Source organism: Chiloscyllium punctatum, chromosome 15, assembly GCF_047496795.1.
Source record: "Chiloscyllium punctatum isolate Juve2018m chromosome 15, sChiPun1.3, whole genome shotgun sequence".
Lineage (NCBI taxonomy): Eukaryota > Metazoa > Chordata > Chondrichthyes > Orectolobiformes > Hemiscylliidae > Chiloscyllium > Chiloscyllium punctatum.
This window is the reverse complement of record NC_092753.1, coordinates 13,006,290-13,033,665: the sequence shown is the minus strand read 5'-3', so window position 1 is coordinate 13,033,665 and position 27,376 is coordinate 13,006,290. Positions and strand designations below refer to the sequence as shown.

Here is a 27,376-nt window from a genome sequence, read left to right as displayed (position 1 = left end):
ACATAATCTCTCCAACATTGTCCTGTACAGGGCAAAAGTGGAACCTGTCAAAAAGGGTGTTGGGGTGCAGTGTTGGGGTCGGGTCGGTGTTGGGGTCAGGTGCGGTGTTGGATGGGGTTGGGGTGGGAGGGGGGTGCGGGCGGGGTTGGTTGGGGACAGGGCCTCATGTGCTGTGGGCTGCTGTAGTCTCCTGAACAAGGAGGAGACTTTAAAAACTCCGAGCCCCAGAGGAAAGGCATTTAATCAATTAACCGAATAATTGATTATCCAAATGAAACATTACCCGCCCATCACATTCGGATAATCGAGGTTCCCCTGTATACCACATCAACTGCTTTACCCTTATCCACTTGTTTGGTCACCTTCTCAAAGAACTCAATAAGGTTTGTGAGGCACAACCTACCCTTCACAAAACTTATATTGACTATCCCTAATCATCTTGTTCATCTCTAGATGATTATAAATCCTCTCTGTAATAACCCTTTCCAACACTTTACCCACAACTGAAGTACGGCTCACAGGTTTATAATTTCCAGGGTTGTCTCTACTCCCCTTCTTGGACAAGGGGACAACATTTGCTATCCTTCAGTCTTCTGGCACTATTCATGTAGACAATGATAACATAAAGATCAAAGCCAAAGGCTCAGCAATCTCCTTCCTGGCTTCCCAGAGAATCCTAGGATAAATCCCATCCGGCCCAGAGGACTGATCTATTTTTGCGCTTCCCAGAATTGCTAACACCTCCTCCTTATGAACCTCAATCCCACCTAGTCTGATAGCCTGTATCTCAGTATTCTCCTCGACCACATTGTCTTTTTTTAGTGTGAATAGTAACGAAAAGTATTCATTTAGCGCTTCCCCCATCTCCTCTGACTCCACACACAGCTTCCCACTACTATCCTTGATTGGCCCTAACCTTACTCTCGTCATTCTTTTATTCCTGATATCTCTTTAGAAGGCATTAGAGTTTTCCTTGATCCTATCCACCAACAACTTCTCATGTCCCCTCCTGGCTCTTCTTTGCTCTCTTTAGGTCATTCCTGACTAACTTGTAACTCTCAAGTGCCCTAACTGAGCCTTCATATCTCAGCCTAACATAAGCCTCCTTCTTCCTATTGACAAGAGATTCAACCTCTTTAGTAAACCATGGCTCCCGCACTCGACAACGTCCCCCCCTGCCTGACAGGTACATACTTACCGAGGACTCGCAGTCGCTGGTCTTTGAATAAGCTCCACATTTCAATTGTGCCCATCCCCTGCAGTTTCCCTCCTCATCCTAAATCTATCCGAAATGCATTGTAATTGCCTTCTCCCCAGCTATAACTCTTGCCCTGCGGTATGTACCTATCCCTTTCCATCACTAAAGTAAACATAACTGAATTGTGGTCACTATCACCAAAGTGCTCACCTATCTCCAAATCTAACACCTGGCCGGGTTCATTACCCAGTACCAAATTCAATGTGGCCTCACCCCTTGCTGGCCTGAAACCCTCCTGCACACATTGGACAAAAACTGACGCATCTAAAGTACTTAACTATAGTATTCCTAGTCAATATTTGGAAAGTTAAAGTCCTCCATAACAACTACCCGTTACTCTTGCTCCTATCGAGAATCATCTTTGCTATCCTTTCCTCTACATCTCTGGAACTATTCGGAGGTCTATAGAAAACTCCTAATAGGGTGACCTCTCCTTTCCTGTTTCTAATCTCAGCTCATAACTACTTCAGTAGACGAGTCCTCAAACGTCCTTTCTGCCACCGTAATACTGTCCCTTGGATAACAATGCCACACCACCTCCTCTTTTCTACCTTCCCTGTTCTTACTGAAACATCGAAATCCCCAAACCTGCAACAACCATTCCTGTCCCTGCTCTACCCATGTCTCTGAAATGGCCACAACATCGAAATCCCAGGGACCAACCCATGCTGCAAGGTCACCCACCTTACTCCGGATGCTCCTGGCATTGAAGTAGACACACTTCAAACGATCTTCTTGCTTGCCGGTGCTGTCTTGCGATCTTGAAATCTTAGTTCTGACTTCGCTACTGTCATCCTCCCATATACTCGAACTACAATTTCGGTTCCCATCCCCCTGCTGAATTAGTTTAAACTCACCCGAACATCTCATTCCTTGTTGTTCTTTCTGCAACTATCCTGTGTGATGTTCTGGTGGATTGAGGGTGATGCTCGCTCACTGTGGCGATACTGTTGCACTGTGCTACCTCACAGGTCTGACTGACCAGGAAACTCTTCTTCGCTGACTGCCTGCCGTAGACATATAGATTGATAACCAAACTCTGGGGCCACTTTATGACAGCTCCCATGGCCACTACATTCTGAGACAGTAACTAAGACCAAAAATAGGAGCAGACGTGGGCCATTTGGCCCATCGAATCTCTCTGCCACTCAATGAGATTGTGGCTGATCTGATATTCCTCAATTTCACTTTCCTGCTTTCTCCCTATACTGGATGAGAATCTGTCTCTCTCAGCCTTGAATACACTCAGCTTCAACAGTAGTAAAGAATTCCAGATTCACTATCGGCTGAGAAATGAAATTCCTCCTCATCTCTGTGTTAAATGTTTGACCACCATTTGAGCTGTAGTCCTGAGATTATGCCCTCTGGTCCTGGACTCTCCCCCAGAGAGCTATAACCTCTCTGTATCTTCTCTAGCAAGTCTCCTCAGAATATTGTATGTTTCAATAGAGTCACCTCTCGTTCCTATAAATTCCAGCAAGTACAGGCCCAACCTACTCAATCTCTCCTCATAAGGCATTGCCTCCATACTTGGTATCAGCCAAGAAAACGTTGCCTCTGATGCCAGTAAGTCTCCCCTTACATAGGGGGCACAAAACTGTTCATGGTATTCCAGATGAGGTCTGACACGTGCCTTGTATAGTTTTAGCAAAATGGGTGGCACGGTGGCTCAGTGGTTAGCACTGCTGCCTCACAGCGCCAAAGACCCAGGTGCCTTGGGGGCGACTGTCTATATGGAGTTTGCACGTTGTGTGTGGGTTTCCTCTCAAAGGTCTGTTTCTGCCAACTGTAGTTAAGGGATATTACGAACCCAAGCCTCCTCTAAGTCTGAGATGCTTGTTTTTTACTCAGCAATTCGAATCTAAAGCGCAGCAGGTCAGGCAGCATCCAAGGAGCAGGAGAATCAACGTTTCGGGCATAAGCCCTTCTTCAGGAATGAAGCCCTGGCGAAGGGCTTATGCCTGAAACGTCAATTCTCCTGCTGCTTGGATGCTGCCTGACCTGCTGCGCTTTTCCAGCAACACATTTTTCAGCTCTGATCTCCAGATCTGCAGCCCTCACTTTCTCCTTACCAATTCGAATACCAGGGGGAATCCCTGGAGTTTTCGATAAGGTTAAGTTTACTGGCAGAAGCCTGTGATTTCGGTTTAACCCTGAATGAGATTCTTAGAGACTGTCTGGTATGTGGAATAAATGAGGCAACAACACAAAAGTGTCTACTGTCTGAAGTCCAACTAGACTTTAGACAGGCACGAGAATTGGCTTCATCATTGGAAAATGTGGCAAGTGGAACAAATGGTTTGCAGGGTATTCCGCTGGAAGTGGACACCTTCACCAGTCCAACTGAGCTTTGGGCACACCACGTGGTAATTGCACGGCCTCAGTCATGGCATATCCTGACCAGAAAGGCTCTAGGTCGGCCCACAGCAAAACTCCAAAACAAAGCCAAACCTCAGCCCAAATGCTCGCATTTTTCTTCAGGATCTTGGCCAGCAGGCCATCGTATTTGTTGCCAGTAGGTGGACTCAAGACAGCAGAAGATCTGGTTAGATGTAAATTGACTAAGAGAATTCATAGGCTGGTATCCAGGGGAGTCCCTACCCTGGAAAGGCCATCTACATCTAGTTTGGAACAGTTTAAATGTCTTAGCAACATCTAAATCAGAACCAGTCAAGATAGAAGGGCAAATCAGGGCAGGACTTATACACTAAATGGTCACATCCTGGGGAGTGTTGCTCAATGAAGAGACCTTGGAGTGCAGGTTCATAGTTTTTTGAAAGCGAGGTCGCAGGTGGATAAGGTAGTGAAGAAGGTGTGTGGTATGCTTTTCTGTATTGGTCAGTGCATTGAGTATAGGCATTGAGAGGTCATGTTGTGGCTGTACAGGACATTAGTTAGGCCACTGTTGGAATATTGCATGCAATTCTGGTCTCCCTCCTATCGGAAAGATGTTGTGAAACTTGAAAGGGTTCAGAAAAGATTTACAAGGATGTTGCCAGGATTGGAGGGTGAGAGCTGTAGGGAGAGGCTGAACAGGCTGGGGCTGTTTTCCCTGGAGCGTCGGAGGCTGAGGGGTGACCTTATAGAGGTTTACAAAATTATGAGGGGCATGGATAGGATAAATAGACCAAGTCTTTTTCCTGGGGTGGGGGAGTTCTGAACTAGAGGGCATAGGTCTAGGGTGAGAGGGGAAAGATATAAAAGAGACCTAAGGGGCAACTTTTTCTACACAGAGGGTGGTACGTGTATGGAATGAGCTGCCAGAGGAAGTGGTGGAGGCTGGTACAATTACAGCATTTAAAAGGCATCTGGATGGTTATATGAATAGGAAGGGTTTGGAGGGATATGGGCCGGGTGCTGCCAATTGGGACTAGGGTAATTTAGGATATCTGGTCAGCGTGTACAAGTTGGACCAAATGGTTTGTTTCTGTGCTGTACATCTCTATGTGCAGGTTAGGGTGAATTGGCCATGCTAAATTGCCCATGGTATTCAGGGATGTGTAGGTTAGGTGCATTAGTCAGGGGAAATGTAAAGTAGTTGGGTAGGGGAATGGATCTGGGTACTCTTTGGAGGTCGTTATGGACTTGTTGGATCAAATGACCTGTTTCCACTCTGTAGCGATTCTATTCTATTCCCTACTAACAACTCTATTCTCTTTGAAATAAAGGCAAAGACCCCATTTGCCTTTCTTATTACCCACTGAATGTGGCTGCTCGCTTTTTGTGATTCATGGATGCTGACTCCAAAACCTCTGTGCTGGAGTTTTGTACAGTCTTTCTTTACAGAATAGAATTAGAATCCCAACAGTGTGGGAACAGACCATTTGGCCTATGGGGTCCACACCGATCCTTCAAAGAGCATCGCACCCAGACCCATCCCCCTACACTTTCCCTGTAACCCTATATTTCACATGGCAAATGCGCCTAATTACACACCTCTGAACACTACGGGCAATGTTGCATGGCCAATCCACCTCAGCTGCTCATCTTTGACTGTGGGAGGAAACCAGAGCAAATCCCACACAGACATGGGAAGAACATGCAAACTCTAGACCCGGGAGTGGAATTGAATCTGGGTCCCTGGTGCTATGAAGCAGAGGTACTAATCACTAAGCCACTATGCCACCCCTAAAAATAAATCAACCCGTGCAGAGTACACCTCTGGGGCAGGTGAAATGTGAGCCCTGTCCAGGAGTAGGGGCACTACCATTCCACTACAAGAGGGCCCTATTTATTTAAATAATATTCAGCTCTTCTTTTCTTCCTGCCAGAGTGCATAACCTCACATTTCCTCATATCATATTCCATCTGCCATATCTGTGCCCACTCATTTAATGTACCTATATCGATCTGCAGACTCTTTGCGCCATCCTCACCACTTGCCTTCCCACCTATTGTTATGTCATCTGCAAACTTGCTGATGGTACATTAAGATATATTATATTTAACTGTGGCCCCAGCACTGATCCCTGTGGCCCTCCACTAGTTACAGGTCACCATTCTGAAAATGCCTCTCTTATTCTAACTCTTTGTCTTCTATTAGTTAGCCAATCCAATATCCATGCCAAAAGACTACCTCCAACACCTTATCTTATTAAGTAGCCTAATTTGTGGGGCCTTACCAGTCATCATCTAGAAATCCAAATATATTACATTCACTGCCTCCCTTTTATCTAACCTGCTTATTACTTCTCAATAAGTTGGATTTCCTCTTCAGAAAGCTATGATGACTGTGTATTTATAAATGTGTCCTTTATGATGGACTCTAACACTTTCCTAATCCCAGATGTTAAACTAATCGGTCTACAGTCATCAGCTTTTTTTGTTGTCTTCCCTTTTTAAATAAAGGTATTGCATTGGCAGTTTCTCAAACGTCTGTGAGATTTCCATTATCTAAGGGTTCTTGGAAGATTACTAACAATGCATGCAGCGCAAACATGGTAAACTGAGGAAAGGTGAGTTCACTGTTACAACTCACATTGTCATAATCCATTGCTTGGTGCTGTCGGTTACATTTCGGTGCGTCTCTGAATCGAGCTCCCTCATAATCTAAGAATCATCAAATCACATCACAGCAGAGGGAGGCCATTCTGGTGGTCCCGGTTAGGAAGGCTCTTTACAGGAGGTCGACTTAGATCAATCCCACCCTCTCAACCTTTCCCCTAGCTCAGCATCTTCTGTTCTACATTAATGCTTCTCCAATTCCTTTTTCAGAGGTATGATATTCCCTGCCTCCATCATGGTCTCAGGCAGTTGCTTGCCAGATTCCAATCACTCACAGAAACATAGAAACTAGGAGCAGGAGGAGGCCATTTGGCCCTTCGAACCTGCTCCACCATTCAATAGGATTATGGCCGACAATTGGATTCAGTCCCCTGTTCCTGCTATCTCACCATACCCTTGGATCCATTTATCCCTAAGAATTATACCTATCTCCTTGTTGAAGACATTCAATGTTTTGTTCCCCAGTTACGTTTTGCAGCAGACACCTCCACAGACTCATCATTCTCTGGGTTATGACATTTCTCCTCCTCCTGAGCGGCCTATCCCATATCTTCAAAATGTGACCCCCCCCGGTCCAGTCTTATTTGTTTCTTTCAATCTTCTTAAATTACTATCCTCTGGATCTCAGTTCTCCGTCCACACAGTTTCACAGTTTTGACTCTTGCCCAGACCCCTAACAATTTTGAACACCTCAATAAAAATGTTTATCCTTTAGGTGGCGTGGTTAGCACAGCTGCCTCACAGCGCCAGGGACCCAAATTTGATTCCACCCTCGGGTAACTGTGCGGAGTTCTCCCCGTGTCTGTTTGGGTTCTCTCTGGGTGCTCCGGTTTCCTCCCATAGAACAAAGTTGTCCAGCTTGGATGGATTGGCCATGCTACATTACCCATTGTGCCCAGGGATATGCAGGCTAGGTGGGTTAGCCATGGGAAATGCAGGGTAATGGGGATGGGGTGGGTCTGGGCGGGATGCTCTTTGAGGGTTGGTGTGGGACCCAATGGGCCGAATGGCCCGCTTCCACACTGTAGGGATTCCATGATGCTCTTTTCTGAAGAAGGACAGACCCAGCTTCTCTAATCTATCCACGTAACTGAAGTTCCTCATTCCGGACTGAATCTCCTCTGTGTCCTTTCTAAAAGCCTTTACATTTACCTGAAATGTGCCTTTACTTGGACACAACGCAATGTAGTCAGAACAAGTGTCTTCTAATAGTCCCTGCATTGATGGTGTCTGCAGAGTAAACTGCCCCAAGGCCCTGAAGCTGAGAAAGTAGGTCTCAGGGAAGGAAGCACAACTTTAGCTTTGCGCAGCCCTGAAGTTCCCTGAAACGATTGTATTCCACACGGGATCTGAGGAATGTCTTGTGCTCAGAGTAATACCCCAAGGACAGACAGACAAGTAGGAAACGGTCCTACACCAACACACCGTGAGGTAAAAATGTAACTTTTCATAAAAAATAATTTATTTCTAAATTGCACGATAGTAAGATTTTCCCATCTGTGCGATGCAGCCGGTATGAAGGTCATACGTATCAGGAAACAGAGAAGAATCACGATTCCCTTAGCACTTTTAACATATTTCAGTTTGACCCTCACGTGAGCAAAGAGAGAGAGAGAGGGAGAGAGAGAGAGAGCGAGGGAGAGACCTCAGTCTGCGTTGTGCCTGAGGAAAGGGGTCATCACTATGGGCTCCCCTTTTTCTCTTGAGCTCTACGCCTTGGCGTGTTTCCCAGCATGCTCTGTCCACAGCAGGGACCTTTCAGTGGTAACAGCCCCCCGGCCTGAAGTTTGCAACCAGTTTCTGGATCATCGGAATGTGTTCTCTCTCCAGCGTGGTCACCTGTGAGTATTTCCAATGACTTTTTTTCTTCCCTCAGGGTAGTTTACTAAGATCTCCAAGCAGTGGCTCCCACTTTACCCCCTCGCCGTTGAGGGAGAAGTCAGGTAATAGGAGTTTCTGATGTTCTGACATAGGTCAGTAGCCAGGGCCCAGATAGGTTTTTAGTCACCAGAGATACAACAGCAGTTTGATCTCAGGCCTGCACGGCTCTGCAGCCTTCATCCTCCTCGTGGTCACCAGAGTTCACTCTCACCGACGAATAAAACTTGAACTGCGGTAGGAAATCGATTAGCCAAGCTCCATTCTCAGCTCACTGGCTGACTGTCTTAATTCCTTCGAAGGCGCAAAATTTCCACCTTTTCTCCAGCGTGGCCCCAACGCCGGTGAACTCCTGTTTGAACATGTGCGGCAGCTGGGAGAGCAGCATCTCGATCTCACCTGAAGATATCTGCAAGGCAAAAGCCAGGCCGCAAGGTTAGTGAGCAGAGAGCTCCCAGCACAAGAGCGCCCAGATCGCAGAGGCTAATCTGGCCTCCCCACCCCCCCTCACCCCACCCCCTCCGAGTACCACCCCAAACCACGGAGACCCTCACACAGTGGCATTTGACCTTCCCCCATGGCGCAGTGTCACTTCACCCTACGTTGCCTGGTATCGCACACACTGACTGCTGCATTGCGGTTCTAACATGGTGGATTTGCGAACGAAGCAGGGCTGGAGCACGTTTAGTTGACATCACTCGGTGCTCTGAATTCCAGGTTAACACAACAACTAACTCTGTGGATTGTCAGCCGAGACAATTCCAAGGATGATTTTCTGCTCCTTCCCTGAATACTACGTGGGACGTATCAGATACAACATCGAGTGAGGGGGAGCATGCCTGGGCCAATCGATTCAGTGCCTGCATCTCTAACGTGGGCCTATCTGCTGGATTCTGCCTCAGCCTTCACTTGTATAGGTCTGTTAGCCCCATTCATCAGCGCACCAACTTGTCACCCTCTTGTGTTTTCGTGACACACTGTGGGAATTCCCCAACCCCATCCCTGACGGAAACTCTTTTTTGCTCTGGTGAACTTTGTTTCTTCATCGATTCAGAATTAAATCAGACGCAGGCCTATGACTTTCTGAAGGCCTTCACTCCCGGCATCGGGCTTGAGGCCTCTGAGGGCAACTGGAATGAGACTCTGCACTGCTTGAGGAAGAGAAAGCAACGTTACCACGGCGACCGGCCTGCTTGGGGGTTTCTCTTAACAATGGGAGATGTGCAAAATGAATCGCGGAGCAAGATGACACAAGACATTATTCTGAACTGAAAGAGCGTGCCTTCTTTTCAAAGTAAAATAACTCAGCAAGTATTTCCCGAGGAAGGTGGAATCTTGAAGATACAACTGATTAACACTCCAAACAAGGCTGAAACTGAGGAGGACAGACAGCCCAGTTGGCAAGTCTGGGGAGAGATGGCTGCTCCCTACAGGGGTCCATACCATTCTCAACTCTACTTGGGAGAGCCGTCACTAAAATACTGGGTGTCCCGCTTACGCCAGAAGGGGCTGTCAACTGGTTCAGGGCCAGCCATCTCCAAAATCTGTTGACCAATTAGCTTGGCCTAGTCAATCCAGACAGTGACACATTTGAGTGGTACCTGTGGCTGGGAACACCAGGCAGTCCCTGAACAATAAGGGGCTTATAGAGTCAGGCCTACAGGTAGGTCAGTGGACCAGCAAGACCCAGCTGGAAGACCCCAGTGAGGAATGGGGGGGGGGGGCACAGGGAGGGTGCAGGATGGATTAAGAGCCTGGAAGAGATTAAGGGAGTGGCGTGGCCTTGTGGGAAGGGGTGGCACTATTGGGCACAGAGGACCCCCTCCAGCACCACAAAGGGGATCTCCCCCTTCACATTCCCCAACCCAAACCCCTGTTAAAGCTGCCGGACCCCTCACTAGGAGTAGACCACCCCTCTGTGGCAGGTCAGGTAGTGGCCAAGCCGAGGAGCTGAGGTGGCTTCACTCGGTCCAAAAGAGTCAGCACACCCACCAATTGGGTGGTAACCTCCACAAAACTGGGGCACAGGTCAGAGTGAGCAGGCCATGTGCTGGTGTGCCCACCGACTCCCACCCTGAAGATCTGGGGAAAGCTGTTGGTGGGGGGGGCATAAAATGTCTTCTTGAATTTCAGCACAGTGTCCCCAACAACGTGAACTCTGCGGGCTGAAACATCCCCAAGCTCCACGGAGACAGGGTCAGAGATGACGGCCACTGGGGACGGAGAGGTTGGGGGAGGTGGGGGAGCGGAGAGATAACCCGTTGACTTTCTAGAGGCTGAAATACAGTAGGGAAGGGTTTGGGTAGGGGCAGGGGGAACCCGAATCCCGTTCCAAGGGGTCAGACAGACGGTTGCATCACCCAGAGAACATTTTTGGAAATTGAGAGCATCTTTCCACTTCCAGAGCAGTCCCTCATCACCCTCCTCTGTGTGTGTGTGTGTGTGAGTGTATGTGTGTGTCTGTGTGTGTGCGTCTGTGTGTGTGCGTCTGTGGGTGTGCGTGTGTCTGTGTGTCTGTATGTGTGTGTGTCTGCGTGTGTGTGTGTCGGCGTGTGTGTGCGTGTGTCTGTGTGTGTGTCGGCGTGTGTGTGCGTGTCGGCGTGTGTGTGCGTGTGTCTGTGTGTGTCTATGTTTGTGTGTGTCTGCGTATGTGTGTGTCTGCGTATGTGTGTGTCTGTGTATGTGGGTTTGTGTGTTGTGTGTCTGTCTATGTGTGTGTGTATGTGTGTGTGCCTGCGTGTATGTGTGTGTCTGCATGTATGTGTGTCTCCGTGAGTGCGTGTGTGTGTCTATGCGTGTGTGTGTGTCTATGCGTGTGTGTGTCTGTGTGTGTGTCAGAGTGTGTGTGTGTCAGAGTGTGTGCGTGGGTCTGTGTCAGTGTGTGTCTGTGTGTGTCTGTGTGTGTGTGTCTGCATGTGTGATTGTCTGTGTCTATGTGTGTGTGTGTGTCTGTGGGTGTGCGGGTGTGTGTGTCTGCATGTGTGTGCGAGTGTCTGTGTGGATGTCGTCATGTGTGTGCGTGTGTATGTGTGTGTGTGCCTGTGTGTGTGTGTCTCTGCGGTGTGTGTCTGTGTGTGCATGTGTGTCTGCGTGTGTGTGTCTGCATGTGTGTCTGTGTGTGTGTCTGTATGTGTGTGTCTGCGTGTGTGTTTGCATGTGTCTGTGTGTGTATCTGTGTGTATGTGTGTGTCTGTGTGTGCGTGTCTGTGTGTGTATCTGCGTGTGTGTCTGTGTCTGCGTGTGTGTGTCTGTGTGTGTATCTGCGTGTGTGTCTGTGTCTGCGTGTGTGTGTGTCTGTGTGTATGCGTGTGTCTGCGTGCATGTGTGTCTGCGTGCTGTGTGTCTGTCTATGTGTGTGTGTGCGTGTGTTTGTGTGTCTTTGTGTGTGCGTCTGTGTGTGTGTGGGTCTGCGCGTGTGTGTGTGTCTGTGTGTGAGTCTGTGTGTGTCTCTGTGTGTGTGTCTGTGTCTCTGTGTGTGTCTATGTGTGTGTGTCTGCATGTGTGTGTGTGTCTGTGTGTGTGTCAGTGTATGTGTGTGTCTGTGTGTGCGTGTCTGTGTGTGTATCTGCGTGTGTGTCTGTGTCTGCGTGTGTGTGTGTCTGTGTGTATGCGTGTGTCTGCGTGCATGTGTGTCTGCGTGCTGTGTGTCTGTCTATGTGTGTGTGTGCGTGTGTTTGTGTGTCTTTGTGTGTGCGTCTGTGTGTGTGTGGGTCTGCGCGTGTGTGTGTGTCTGTGTGTGAGTCTGTGTGTGTCTCTGTGTGTGTGTCTGTGTCTCTGTGTGTGTCTATGTGTGTGTGTCTGCATGTGTGTGTGTGTCTGTGTGTGTGTCAGTGCATGTGTGTGTCTGTGTGTGTGTGTCTGCGTGTGTGCGTGTGTCTGTGTCAGTGTGTGTCTGAGTTTGTGTGTCTATTTGTGTGTCTGCGTGTGTCTATGTGTGTGTGCCTGTGTGTGCATCTGCGTGTGTGTGTGTGTCTGTGTCTGTGTGTCTGTCTGTGTCTGTGTGTCTATGTGTGTGTATGTGTGTGTCTGTGGGCGTGCGTGTGTCTGTGTGTCTGCATGTGTCTGTGTGTGTGTGTCTGCGTGTGTGTGTCATCGTGTTTGTGCGTGTGTCTGTGTGTGTGTCTATATATTTGTATGTGTCTGCGTATGTGTCTGCGTCTGTGTGTGTGCCTGTGGTGTGTGTCTGTGTGTGTTGTGTGTCTGTCTGTGTGTGTGTGTGTCTGCGTGTATGTGTGTGTCTGCGTGTATGTGTGTCTCCGTGAGTGTGGGTCTGCGTGTGTGAGAGTCGGCATGTGTGTGTCTGCGTGTGTGTCTGTGTGTGTGTGTGTGTGTCTGTGTGTGTGTCTGTGTGTGTGTGTGTCTGCATGTGTGCGTGTGTCTGTGTCAGTGTGTGTCTATGTGTGTGTGTGTCTGCATGTGTGTGTCTGTGTCCGTATGTCTATGTGTGTGTGTGTGTGTCTGTGTGTGTGTGTCTGTGGGTGTGCGAGTGTGTGTGTCTGCATGTGTGTGTGTCTGCGTGTGTGTGTCTGCGTGTGTGTCTGCATGAGTATGTGTGTGTGTCTGTGTGTGTGACTGTGTGAGTCTGTGTGTGTGTCTGTGTATGCGTGTGTGTGTGTCTGTGTGTGTGTCTGTATGTGTCTATGTATGTGTGTCTGCGTGTGTGTGTGTTTGCGTGTGTGTGTGTGTCTGCGTGTGTCTGCGTGTATGTGTGTCTGCATATGTGTGGGTCTGCGTGTGTGTGGGTCTGCGTTTGTCTGTGTCTGTCTGTCTGTGGGTCTGTGTGTGTGTCTGTCAGTGTGTGTCTGTGTGTGCGTGTCTGTGTGTGTGTCTATGTGTCTTTGTGTGTGTGTCCTTGTGTGTTTCTGTGTGTCTGTGTGTGTGTCTGTGCATGTCTGTGCCTGTGTGTGGGTCTGTGTGTCTGTGTGTGTATGTCTATGTGTGTGTGTGTGTCTGTGTGTGTGTGTCTATGTGTGTGTGCGTCTGTGCGTGTGTGTGTCTGTGTCTGTGTGTGTGTCTGCGTGTGTGTGTCTGCGTGAGTGTGTCTGCGTGAGTGTGTCTCTGTGTGTGTCTGTGTGTGTGTGTCTGTGTCTGTGTGTCTGTGTCTGTGTGTCTGTGTGCGTGACTGTGTGTGTGTCTGTGTGTGTGTCTGTGTGTGTCTGTGTGCGTGTCTGTTTGTCTTTGTGTGTCTGTGTGTATGTGTCTGTGTGTATGTGTCTGTGTGTATGTGTCTGTGTGTGTGTGTCTCTGTGTGTGTCTGTGTGTGTGTATGTGTCTGTGTGTGTGTGTTTGTATCTGTGTGTGTGTGTCTGTGTGTGTGTGTGTGTAGGGGGGGTCCCTGTCCCCCCAGCCTCACCCCACTTTCTAATCAGACAACAGAGCTGATGCCTCCAAACCTCAATCAAGGCTGTCACCCAGTTAAAAGCTGTGGTACCACCTCCACGGCAACGGCTCCTTGTGTACGATAACCAGGAGAGCATATCTGTGTTGATCAATCCTTGCCTCACTGCTACAGCAGCATCTAACTCTCCCTGTGGGGCTGCTGGTCAGACATCATTGCCGTTTTCCTGGTAACGCCCTTAAACCAATAGTTATATTGGGACAGTTCTCTTAATTAGCCACTTTCAAAACATGGCATCACTGGCCAAGCCAGCATTAATTGTCATTCCCTCAGTTAACATTGGCTGTGGGTCTGGAGTCAGATGTAGGCCAGACCCGGTGAGGACAGCAGATTTCCTTCCCTAAAGGGCGTGAACAATCGACAATGGATTCATGGTCACCACGAGACATTGAACTCTAGACTTTTGTTTAATATTGAATTCAAATTCCACCATCAGCCATGGCGGGATTCGAACCCGAGTCCGCGGAACATTGGTAGGCCCCTGGATGAATAATTTAAAGATAATACCTCTAGCCCATCGCCTCCCATTTCAGGCTTTTGCCAGCCATCAGCTTTGGTTCAGTCAGGTGTCATCCTAGTCACTCCCCTCCCTTTCAAATAACTCACAAATATCCACCCAGTTAGGATGTGTGTCTGGGTGTCTACTAAATAGCTCACGGGAAATGAGGGGATAATCCTGAGGGGGTGTCACTGATCTCCAAACCCAACTTCGCAGAGTCATACATTTCACCTTGATATCTTACCTTGGCATCTAGTCGCTGTAGGTAAGACCAGAGATACTCAATGTTCGCTCCAAACGGATGGACATGTAGGAAAGTTGAAATAATACCTGTTTTAGAAAAGCGTATGCTTAGTTTTGAGATTCTGTCGTCCTCCTTTACATGCAGTAAATAAATTCTCAGACGACCAATCACAAGTTGAGTAGAGTTTTTTGAAGAAGTGACAATCAAGATGGATACAGTGGGCTGGGGGGAGCAGGTTGATGTGGTGTACTTGGATTTCCTCAATGCATTTGAAAAGGTGCCACGTAGGCTCCCTACAGTGTAGGATCAGACTGTTCGGCCCATCGAATCCACACCGACCCTCTCAAGAGCATCCCCACCCAGACCCAGCCCCCAACCCCATCCCTGTAACCTTGCATTTCACATGGTTACGGGGCAATTTAACTTGAACATCTTTGGACTGCGGGAGGAAACCCACACGGACACTGGGAGAATGGGCAAACTCTACACAGACTGACACCTGAGGCTGGGATTGAACCTGAGTCCCTGGTGCCGTGAGGCAGCAGTGCTAACCACTGAGCCACCGTGCTGCCCATTTAGATCCACCATTGTAATCCTCTAGCCCCCTTGTCGTTTATCCAGCCTCCCCTTTCACTTAATTTTCTAATCAACCTGTTCAGAGCTGTTCTTACACACCTCCAGAGGGGTGGTGGTGAGGGGGGGGAGACTTGAACTCTTGGTCCAGGGGTAGGGATACTATGCCGTGAGGCCCCCCCACAGCAGTGAAAGGCTGCGACACAAGAGTAGAGCTCAGAGCGTGGGTGGCAACCTTTTAACTGGGGCAAAGGATGAGATCGCCAAGATGGTGGCGGGAGCAGGGATAGATGCATCATCTTTAGATGAGGGAAGGATATGATGAATGGGACTGAAGGGATCCGTGCTGTGGGCCTCAGCTATTTACAATCAATATCAATGACGTGGAAGAGAGCCAGATACACGACAGCACATTGTGTGCGATCCCAGTCTCCCCGCTATCGGAAGGATGTTGTGAAACCTGAAATGGTTTGGAAAAGATTTACAAGGACATTGCTGGGGTGGGAGGGTTTGAGCAGGCTGGGGCTGTTTTCCCTGGAGCACTGGGGGCTGAGGGGTGACCTTATAGAGGTTTATAAAATTATGAGGGGCTTGGATAGGGTAAATAGACAAAGTCTTTTCCCTGGGGTCGGGTGGTCCAGAACTAGAGGGCATAGGTTTAGGGTGAGAGGGGAAAGATATAAAAGAGACCTAAGGGGCAATGATTTCACACAGAAGGTGGTACGTGTATGGAATGAGCTACCAGAGGATGTGGTGGAGGCTGGTACAATTGCAATATTTAAGAGGCATTTGGATGGGTATATGAATAGGAAGGGTTTGGAGGGATATGGGCTGGGTGCTGGCAGGTGGGACTAGATTGGGTTGGGATATCTGGTCGGCATGGACAGTTTGGACCAAAGGATCTTTGTCCACAAAATACGGCTCTAAGACTCTATAATATGGCATGTGTGAGTATGAGGGTGATGTGTGGGTCAGTGGATATGGCGTGTGTGAGTGCGGGTGATGTGTGGGTCAGTGGATATGGCGTGTGAGAGTGCGGGTGATGTGTGGGTCAGTGGATATGGCGTGTGAGAGTGTGTGGGTGATGTGTGGGTCAGTGGATATGGCGTGTGTGAGTGTGGGTGATGTGTGGGTCAGTGGATATGGCGTGTGTGAGTGTGTGGGTGATGTGTGGGTCAGTGGATATGGCGTTTGTGAGTGTGTGGGTGATGTGTGGGTCAGTGGATATGGGGTGTGTGAGTGTGTGGGTGATGTGTGGGTCAGTGGATATGGCGTGTGTGAGTGCGGGTGATGTGTGGGTCAGTGGATATGGCGTGTGTGAGTGTGTGGGTGATGTGTGGGTCAGTGGATATGGCGTGTGTGAGTGTGTGGGTGATGTGTGGGTCAGTGGGTATGGGGTGTGTGAGTGTGTGGGTGATGTGTGGGTCAGTGGATATGGCGTGTGTGAGTGTGTGGGTGATGTGTTCGTCAGTGGATATGGTGTGTGAGAGTGTGTGGGTGATGTGTGGGTCAGTGGAAATGGGGTGTGTGAGTGTGGGTGATGTGTGGGTCAGTGGATATGGCGTGTGTGAGTGTGGGTGATGTGTGGGTCAGTGGATATGGCGTGTGTGAGAGTGTGGGTGATGTGTGGGTCAGTGGATATGGCGTGTGTGAGTGTGGGTCAGTGGATATGGCGTGTGTGAGAGTGTGGGTGATGTGTGGGTCTGTGGATATGGTGTGTGAGGGTGTGTCGGTGATGTATGGGTCAGTGGATATGGCGTGTGAGGGTGTGGGTAATGTGTGGGTCAGTGGATATGGTGTGTGTGAGTGTGTGGGTGATGTGTGGGTCAGTGGATATGGCGTGTGAGGGTGTGGGTAATGTGTGGGTCAGTGGATATGGTGTGTGTGAGTGTGTGGGTGATGTGTGGGTCAGTGGATATGGCGTGTGAGGGTGTGGGTGATGTGTGGGTCGGTGGATATGGTGTGTGTGAGTGTGTGGGTGATGTGTGGGTCAGTGGATATGGGGTGTGTGAGTGTGTGGGTGATGTGTGGGTCAGTGGATATGGTGTGTGAGAGTGTGTGGGTGATGTGTGGGTCAGTGAATATGGGGTGTGTGAGTGTGGGTGATTTGTGGGTCAGTGGATATGGCGTGTGTGAGTGTGGGTGATGTGTGGGTCAGTGGATATGGCGTGTGTGAGCATGTGGGTGATGTGTGGGTCAGTGGATATGGCGTGTGTGAGTGTGGGTGATGTGTGGGTCAGTGGATATGGCGTGTGTGAGAGTGTGGGTGATGTGTGGGTCAGTGGATATGGCATGTGTGAGTGTGTGGGTGATGTGTGGGTCAGTGGGTATGGGGTGTGTGAGTGTGTGGGTGATGTGTTCGTCAGTGGATATGGTGTGTGAGAGTGTGTGGGTGATGTGTGGGTCAGTGGATATGGGGTGTGTGAGTGTGGGTGATGTGTGGGTCAGTGGATATGGCGTGTGTGAGTGTGGGTGATGTGTGGGTCAGTGGATATGGCGTGTGTGAGCATGTGGGTGATGTGTGGGTCAGTGGATATGGCGTGTGTGAGAGTGTGGGTGATGTGTGGGTCAGTGGATATGGCGTGTGTGAGTGTGGGTGATGTGTGGGTCAGTGGATATGGCGTGTGTGAGAGTGTGGGTAATGTGTGGGTCAGTGGATATGGCGTGTGTGAGTGTGGGTCAGTGGATATGGCGTGTGTGAGAGTGTGGGTGATGTGTGGGTCTGTGGATATGGTGTGTGAGGGTGTGTCGGTGATGTATGGGTCAGTGGATATGGCGTGTGAGGGTGTGGGTAATGTGTGGGTCAGTGGATATGGTGTGTGTGAGTGTGTGGGTGATGTGTGGGTCAGTGGATATGGCGTGTGAGGGTGTGGGTGATGTGTGGGTCAGTGGATATGGTGTGTGTGAGTGTGTGGGTGATGTGTGGGTCAGTGGATATGGCGTGTGAGGGTGTGGGTGATGTGTGGGTCAGTGGATATGGCGTGTGAGGGTGTGGGTGATGTGTGGGTCAGTGGATATGGTGTGTGTGAGTGTGTGGGTGATGTGTGGGTCAGTGGATGTGGCGTATGTGAGTGTGTGGGTGATGTGTGGGTCAGTGGATATGGGGTGTGTGAGAGTGTGGGTGATGTGTGGGTCAGTGGATATGGTGTGTGTGAGTGTGTGGGTGATGTGTGGGTCAGTGGATGTGGTGTGTGTGAGTGTGGGTGATGTGTGGGTCAGTGGATGTGGCGTATGTGAGTGTGTGGGTGATGTGTGGGTCAGTGGATATGGGGTGTGTGAGAGTGTGGGTGATGTGTGGGTTAGTGGATATGGTGTGTGTGAGTGTGTGGGTGATGTGTGGGTCAGTGGATGTGGCGTATGTGAGTGTGTGGGTGATGTGTGGGTCAGTGGATATGTGGTGTGTGAGAGTGTGGGTGATGTGTGGGTTAGTGGATATGGTGTGTGTGAGTGTGTGGGTGATGTGTGGGTTAGTGGATATGGCGTGTGAGAGTGTGTGGGTGATGTGTGGGTCAGTGGATATGGCGTGTGTGAGTGTGGGTGATGTGTGGGTCAGTGGATATGGCGTGTGTGAGTGTGTGGGTGATGTGTGGGTTAGTGGATATGGGGTCTGAGTGTGTGGGTGATGTGTGGGTCTGTGGATATGGCTGTGTGAGTGTGTGGGTAATGTGTGGGTTAGTGGATATGGTGTGTGTGAGTGTGGGTGATGTGTGGGTCAGTGGGTATGGCGTGTGTGAGTGTGGGTGATGTGTGGGTCAGTGGATATGGTGTGTGAGAGTGTGTGGGTGATGTGTGGGTTAGTGGATTTGGTGTGTGTGAGTGTGGGTGATGTGTGGGTCAGTGGGTATGGCGTGTGTGAGTGTGGGTGATGTGTGGGTCAGTGGATATGGCGTGTGTGAGTGTGTAGGTGATGTGTGGGTCAGTGGATATGGCGTGTGTGAGTGTGGGTGATGTGTGGGTCAGTGGATATGGCGTGTGAGAGTGTGTGGGTGATCTGTGGGTTAGTGGATATGGTGTGTGTGAGTGTGGGTGATGTGTGGGTCAGTGGATATGGCGTGTGAGAGTGTGTGGGTGATGTGTGGGCATCTGGATGAATATATGAATAGGAAGGGCTTAGGGGGATATGGGCCAAGTGCTGGCAAATGGGACTAGGCTAATTTAGGATATCTGGTTGGCATGAGCAAGTTGAACTGAAGAGTCTGTTTCCGTGCTGTATATCTCCATGAGTCTATGATCTGACAGACTGGGGTTGTTTCCTTAGAGCAGAGGAATTGAGTGGGACCATGACTGCGATGTATAAAATTATGAGGGGCATAAATAGGGTCGACAGGAAGAAACGTTGCCCTTTGGTGGAGGGATCAATGACTGGGGCGGGAGGAAATTGAAACTAAGCAGCAAGAGGTTTAGAGGAAATGTGAGGGAAAACCTTCTCACCCAGAGGGTGGTGGGAACCCTGAGCTGTGAGGCTGGGAGGCACAGAAACCCCCTTCACACTGTGGAAGGATTTAGATGCGTACCTGTGAAGCTAAGGCTATGGGCCAAGTGCTGGGAAATGGGATGAGAATAGTCAGGTGATTGTTTTTGACCAGCACAGACTCAATGGGCTGAAGGGTTGTTTTTTTTCTCTCTGTGCCGTTGATCTCTGTGACTCTATGAGACCAAAACTAGACATGGCCCTCCAGATGTGGTCTCACTAAAGCCCAAAAAGAGAACAAGAAAATAATACAGCTTGGTGTTCGTGACTGGAGCTAAATATATATCTGTTAGGACCCTGGGCAGAACACCCCTACTTTTCTTCCAAGCTTGGGATTCTTTGTAGGAACTGGCAAAAGGTGCTATATAAATGCAAGTTCTTTCCTTTCTTTGTTCTTGCAAAAAATCAAGATCACGAGAGTGATTGCTTTAAATAGCGGCTGACATTTGAAATGAGTCCTTTTGTCCCTCTTAAATAAATCAGCAATTGTAATGTGACCTAATCCTTCTGTCTGTGAAGGGTTTGAGTCCAATCTTATACCTGTCATTTTACTGATCAGTCTGCACAGCACTAACCTGGTTATTTCTGCTGATCTCCCCTGAGTCCCTTCTCATCAATCAATAGTCATTTGAATCAAGATTGAATGCCGTACACAAAATATCTTTCTGCTGATATATTTATACAATTAATATCAGAGAGCATGAGTGCTTCTGACAACTTAAACATCGGTGAGACGTCTTGCTGAGGCTTTTCATCTTTTTCTGGTAATGCGTCTGTCTTTTCAGCAACATTCAATCTCCCTTTAGTTCTTAGAACTAAATGGGGAGAGAGCAGGAACAGGCACTGAGAGTTGGACTATCAGACTGCATGGGGCAGCAGCAGCCTCAAAGGTCCGACTTGCACACCCCCTTTCTGCATCCCCAACCTGCACACTCATTATGACTTAGACTTAGAATCCCTACAGTGTGGAATCAGGCCAGTTGGCCCAACAAGTCCACACCGAGCTGCCAAACAGTAAGCCACCCAGACCCATTCCTCCTGTTGCTCTACATTTACCCCTGACAAATGTGCCTAACCTGCACATCCTTGAACACTACGGGCAACTTAGCATGGCCAATTCAGCTGACCTGCACATCTTTGGACTGTGGGAGGAAACCGGAGCACACGGAGGAAACCCACGCAGACACGGGGGGAACGTGCAAACTCCACAGAGGCTGGAATCGATCCCGGGTCCCCCTGGCGCTGTGAGGCAGCAGTGCCATCCACTGAGCCCCCAGTATCAGAGATCAATCTTCAGCCAAGGTGTCGAGTCTGCACCAAACCCAATCAAAGCACCCTGAGGGACAAACAGATCTGGCTTTGTACTGTCCAAAAGCAATCGGGATTGCAGTGTCTGATCCCTGCCCAACGAGACAGTGTGGTGAAGCAAAATGAAGCAAGTTGCACAGATGCAATATCAAACCGAGGACAAGCAGTTGGATTCTAATCTGTGATGCATCCCTTGATATTTGTGTAATGGTTATCAGAGTAGGCGCTGGGACTTTGCTCACGTTGGCTTCATATCGAGAGGGCATTGCCTGCAAATGCAGCCAAATGATATTTTCCAGGGATGCCTCCACGTGAAGAAAAGTTCCTCTTTTGCTTTCAACAGGGGGCACCGACAGCACCTCACATTGCCGGTGAGAATTACCAATTGTGGCTTGGCTGTTGCCTACGAGTTTGGACCCCAGGTCACTCACTCACCTCTTCCCCTCAGCATGGAGTTGGCAAAACTCAAGGATTGTTTTCAGATCAGCAGTGGCGTGGGGAGGGCACCGTGGTTTGGCTGTCAGATGGGAACTCTTCAAACATCTTGGTCTTGAAACATCAAATTCCGAGAGGGTTTTGACTGCGTTTAGTGCTTGCGAGGGTGTTTGCGGTCATGGTCTCGGATTTCAGTCTGAGATGAGGGGACAATTCATCACCCGAGAGGCTGGTGAGCCTTCAGAGTTCTGTAGCTGGCCGGAGGTGGAGGCCCAACAATGCACTCGTCGAATGGTGGAGTCAGTCCAAAGTGACAAAACGCCTACTCCTGCTTTCATTCCTTTCCTGATCAAATCCTCCAGCTCCAACTGAGGGCATTTTCATCTCAAAGATTTGCCATCATGGTCAGGAGCAGGGGGCTAGTGTTTTGCATAAATCCAAGGTGGAGGTCCTTTAGAAAATAGGCAGTTGACAATGCCTTTATACATGAAGTACAGACAAAATTTAGAGCCACGTAGACTGACACTTTCTATTCGTAGACTACCCTGAGCTCTGACAACTTGGACTGAACCACCATTTCCATGGACTCTGGATCTATTTTTTTTCCATTACTTCTCTAAGGCTTCAAAACGAGGAGGGTGTGTTGTGCTGCGTGTCAACAAGACAATGCATTTGGCACATGTCCTGCTTTACCCAGTATTGTTCGGTACCCACACTGGTCCACCCACCACCACCACCACCCATACCACACCCTTCACCCCCCCCCCCCCCCCAGCAATTCCTAGACACAGTCACAGCTATAGGAGTAGGCCATTTCAGTCGGCCCCTTCCAGTCTGCCCCCAACACGAGGTCAGACACTGACGGTAGCAGTCAATAGTCCACCAATCCCAGACCCAACAGTTTGGTCGGATTCAGCATTAGATTACTTACAGTGTGGAAACAGGCCCTTCGGCCCAACAAGTCCACACCGCCCCGCCGAAGCGCAACCCACCCATTCCCCTACATTTACCCAACACTACAGGCAATTTAGCATGGCCAATTCACCTGAACTGCACATCTTTGGAGTGTGGGAGGAAACCGGAGCACCCGGAGGAAACCCACACAGACACGGGGAGAATGTGCAAACTCCACACAGTCAGTCGCCTGAGTCGGGAATTGAACCCGGGTCCCTGGCGCTGTGAGGCAGCAGTGCTAACCACCGTGCTGCCCGTGTAGCATCTGCTACACTGAAGTTGTGAAGATATCCTCGACTGGCAGAATCATTATACATCATGAGCTGCTTGCAGCACTGAATTCAGAGGTTGTTATGCAATGGTTCATAAAACAGGAGCTAGTTGAATAAATTAGCCAATTAGTAAATCAGTGATAATGGCAGTTTTTCCATACACTCTTAGCTGTTTACTTCAGTTCGATCATCAGAGATAGAGGGGTCCACTCTTGCTAACTCCTTCTGTCAAGTTCAGATGTTATTCAGTGTTTGTAATAAATACCTCATTGTACCACTAGCTTGCAGTCATCCAACCTTGCCCTATCACTGACAGCGAGTGGTAGCCATGGAAACGCCCTTGCCACAATTGTTCCTTTGGACTCCATTACCTCCCCTCACGGCTCACCCTTAAACTCCACATCCAAAAAGAAATGCTCCATAACACGCGACAGTCGTGTGTAGAACTTTGCACCACCTGCTGGCACTTTGGCGGACACCACTGGGCCCGGCCGACGACCCCCAGATTCCAGGAGCTGCCTGCCAATCAGAGCAGTGCCACAGAAGAGGCACTGACTGCTGTTGGTACTGCGCCCCCTGGAGTCATAGAGACATAGAAGTTAGGAGCATGGGAGGCCATTTGACCCCTTGAGACTGCTCCACCTTTCAATACAACCATAGAATTCCGACAGTGTGGAAACAGACCATTCGGCCCAACAAGTCCGCACCAAGCCTGCGAAGAGTAACCCACCCAGACCCATTCCCTACACTCTACATTTACCCCTGACTAATGCACCCTACCTACACATCCCTGAACCCTACGGGCAATTTAGCATGGTCATTTCACCTGACCTGCACAGCTTTGGATTGCGGGAGGAAGCCGGAGCACCCGGAGGAAACCCCCTGGGAGAATGTGCAAGCATCACACAGACAGTCGGCCGAGACTGGAATCGAACCAGGGTCCTCGGCGCTGTGAGGACAGTCGGCCGAGACTGGAATCGAACCAGGGTTCTTGGCGCTGTGAGGACAGTCGGCTGAGACTAGAATCGAACCGGGGTCCTTGGCGCTGTGAGGACAGTCGGCCGAGACTAGAATCGAACCGGGGTCCTTGGCGCTGTGAGGACAGTCGGCCGAGACTAGAATCGAACCGGGGTCCTTGGCGCTGTGAGGCAGCAGTACTAACCACTGAGCCACTGTGACACCCCCCACGTGACACTCGAGGATCACACCTGATCATCGAGCTCATCACCCCAATCCCCCCCACCCCCCCCCACCACCGTATCCCTTAATGTTTCTACATTAACCTCCTTCTTGAAAACACAATGTCATGGCCTTAACCACTTTCTGTGATGATGAATTCCACAGGCTCACCACTCTCTGGATGAAGACATTTCTCCTCATCTCAGTCCTAAAAGATTTAGCCCTCATCCTTAAACAATAATCCCTGGTTCTACACTCCTCCCACCATCAGAAACATCCTTCTTGCATCGAACCACTCTAGTCCTGTTACAGTTTGATCGGTTTCTACCAGATTCCCACCCCTCAACTCTTCCAAACTCAAGTGTGTACAATGCTAACTGACTCAACCTCTCTCCTCTATGTCAATCTGCCATCCCAGGAATCAACTTGGTAAACCCTTGCTGCTCTCCCTCCTTGGCAGGGGTGAGCAGGGACAAAGGTGGGCATGATTAATGGGAGGGAGTCACGAGGACAGGTGGCTGTGAGGGCTAGCTACAAGAGCAAGGGGGTTGTTTATCACCAACTGTCCCATTGCTCCAGTCCATGTCCTCGATCAGGTACAAACAAGTTCAGTTCAAGGGCACCAGCTAGCAGACTGCTCGGATACATCCCCCTGTTGTGGAGCCTGTGTGCGGTCGGTCCCACCCTGAGCTGAGCTAATCGAAGCCCAGATGGGAACAGGCACCTAAACACTAGCCAAGTGACCTCGGATTGTGAGGCAGTGGTGAGTCGGAGGTCGCCCAACAGGCCTCTGCAGTGATTGTAACAAGGTCGCCCTGGTGGACCTCATAGAATATGAGTCCCCTGATTGGGGCTGTTAACCTGGTCAATCAGGGAGCCCTGGCTGACAGATATAAATAGGGGGGGGGTCTAGGGTTCTGTTCACTCTGAGGGAGCTGGATCAGTGTCAAGGTGTTTTGGTGAAAGGACTAGCCTCTTCCATCCTGAACTTCCTTGGGAAGGTGCTGGCTATCCATTCACACAACAACAATGTCTCGTTTTCCTGGCTTCCTCCTTCCGTGCCCCTCCTGAAGCAGGCTCACCATCCCGATTTTGGGAATAAAGGGAACGGCTTAAAGAGGGGTCACGGGACTCAAAACGATGACTCCCATTTTTCTCTCTCCACTCGTGTGTCTCCACTCGGGTTCTGCCAGCATTTCCGCTCTCGATTTCCGATCTCCTCCATTTTGCTTTCAATCCAGGCGATCTGGGTCACCTCTCTCGCTGTGGAGTGGTCTGTGTGCGGCTCCATTTCCTACATTGCTGTAGCGCCTGCACCTACGAGAAAAGGCCTTCGCTGACCGCACAAAAAAGCTACAGCCTCAAGAGGAGAGTGCTAAAACCGAACAGAGGGTGACCGTGACGAGCAAAATTCTGCAGAGCAACATTATTTTGATTCTTTTGCGTTCCCTGATTCTTACGTCCTGTCGTGTTGGTTAAGCCGGCTGTAATGCGTTCCTGGAGTTGAATCATAAAAGGTTTGTGAAAATCAAGTGTTTTTCAGAATGCGTTGTGCCTCATTTCTTCATAATTGCTCCTTTAGATTGTAATTGATGCTGATGTTTTTATTTATTCTCTAGAGGAGGAGACAGCAAATGGAGTAATGGATCATTTTTACCTAAAAGCTCCAGCAGTGCTTTGAACAGAGTACATCAGCCCCCGCGTTGCACCTAATGTGACATGTTATATTTAGTGGAACTACTGGAAGGATTACTTCTGCACGGTCCATTTTGCAGATGCTGGAAAAGAAATGGGGTGGATCTGTTGTGTGTGAAACTCCGAGCTCACTGTTTGACGTGAAGTTTTTTAGCCCCGATCCTTGCCCCTCTCCCCCAGGCGTCACTGCTCGGGTGGGCGGTGCTGAAAATTGCAACCTCCAAGAGGGCAGGATACACCCCCTCAGGCTTCAGAAACCCAGCACCAAATGGGGGCCACAATGGGATCAATTTTCCCCGCCAACATTAACCCTCAAATTGGCCGACCAATGGGCTCCAGGTGCTGCGGAGACACGCAGACAGTCTCTAGGAGCTGAAGAGGGCGATGGGGCACTAACTAACCTGGAGGAAGCCAGCAAGGTGCCCTCTCTGGCAACACTCAAGAGATCTCCCCTCCCCACTCTCCCTCTCCATCCCCCCATTGCCCACCTCTAAGTTTTGAAAAACTGGCCCTGGGCAGGCAGGCCCATTGTTGGTGACAGGGAGGCCTCCGGCTAGAGGCCGACAATGCATGGGAAGGCCTTGAGGCCTGGCCTAGAGTGTGCCTCCTGCCTCCAGTCTGCCACCTGGACGTGGTCTCCAGGCAGCTGCGGTGCGGCTCCATCTCTGCGCAGATGCTTGAAAATCCAAGCCCCTCTCTGACAGCACGATCATTAAACTGGCTCTTCGCTGCTTGTGGGCAGGCTCTCTGGGGGATAGGGCCCAGGTTTAGGGAATGGAGGTCACATGTTGGCGGACTGGACTCTCTGGCTCCATGCACTTCCCGCTGGGGCCTAGCGCTTCAGGCTGTGATCCCCCCCCTCCCCCCCGGGGAGTGGGAAATGTGACCGGGTGACCAGAGTGGCGTTTAAAAGAGAAGGGGGTCTCATGTGATCACCCGGTTTGTAAGCAGAGTCTTCAAGTCTCGGCCCAACCAAGAGGTGGAGCCGATGGCGAGCTTCCTTCACAGTAAGACTGGTGCCTATATGGGCTTGGAACCAATCTGAGGTTGTGGGCCCCAACATCAGGCTCTGAGCACTGTGCCTCTCCACGTCCCAGAAGGGGAGGGGAATCTACCATATCCCCCCTACCCTGAGTCAGGTAGCAAGTGGTCAGGCATTCTCTGGGGAAGGTCAAACAGGCCAAGCAGATCTTACTGGGAGCCCAGTGCAGTTACTTGGCCCGTACAGGAAGAGGGTTGGGACACATTTCCTACTCCCAGGGGTAGGGGGAATCACAGCCTGAAGCGTTAGGCCCCAGCAGGAAGGACATGGAGCCAGAGAGTCCAGTCCGCCAACACGTGACCTCCATTCCCTAAACCTGGGCCCTATCCCCCAGCGAGCCTGCCCACAAGCGGCGAAGAGCCAGTTTAATGATCGTGCTGTCAGAGAGGGGCTTGGATTTTCAAGCATCTGTGCAGAGATGGGGGCTGCACCACAGCTGCCTGGAGACTACGTCCAGGTGGCAGCAGCATGCTGATAACACATAGTTTGCTGATTGCTTTTAACTAGCCCAAACTCAGTGGGCCGAAGGGCCTTTTTCTGTGCTGTAGAAAGATTTAACTGGGACCTAAGGGGTAACTTATTCACACAGAGGGCGGTGCGTGTAGGGAATGAGCTGCCAGAGGAAGTGGTGGAGGCTGGTACAATTACAGCATTTAAAAGGCATTTGGATGGGTATGTGAATAGGAAGGGATTGGAGGGAGATGGGCCAAGTGCTGGCAGGTGGGACTAGATTGGGTTGGGATATCTGGTCGGCATGGACGGGTTGGACCAAAGGGTCTGTTTCCATGCTGTACATCTCTATGACTCTATGGCTGCACCTTGTGATGTGTCAGTTAAAGCAAATGTATGAACAAAAATCTCCACATGACAATACGCAGGCCTCATGCTTGCAGTCAAACATGTGCACCCTTCCTATAGTTTCCCTCCTGTGCCTTCCGGGATAAATTAGCCTATAATCTCAGAGACAAGAGTAGGCACTTACAAAGGCCAACATCCTTGTAGTATCTGACAGCTGATTCCCTGGCTTCCCACCACATAGTGTAAGCCACACTTGGAGAATTTTATCGACATACAGTTCGCACTTCAGCACGACTAGGGTTGGAGGACGAATTAGTCTTCCCACATGCTCAACCTATTCTTAAATTAATTTCTGAGGAGCGAGTGAT

At 49.8% G+C, this 27,376-nt stretch overlaps 1 protein-coding gene across 2 annotated transcripts in view; it reads right to left on the bottom strand.

Annotated features, from left to right (window-relative positions):
* Positions 1 to 7,702: 7,702 nt before the first annotated feature.
* Positions 7,703 to 27,376, bottom strand: part of enox1 (ecto-NOX disulfide-thiol exchanger 1) — a 535,519-nt gene continuing 515,845 nt past the window's right edge. The window contains exons 12-13 of one of the 2 annotated variants that reach the window (XM_072584648.1): positions 14,282 to 14,367; positions 7,703 to 8,549 (exon numbers count right to left, since the gene is read on the bottom strand). In XM_072584648.1, coding sequence (XP_072440749.1) covers positions 8,412 to 8,549; positions 14,282 to 14,367 — 224 coding nt within the window. In that variant the 3' untranslated portion in view covers positions 7,703 to 8,411. The remainder of the gene's footprint in view (positions 8,550 to 14,281; positions 14,368 to 27,376) is intronic. The other variant, XM_072584649.1, reaches the window with a different exon arrangement.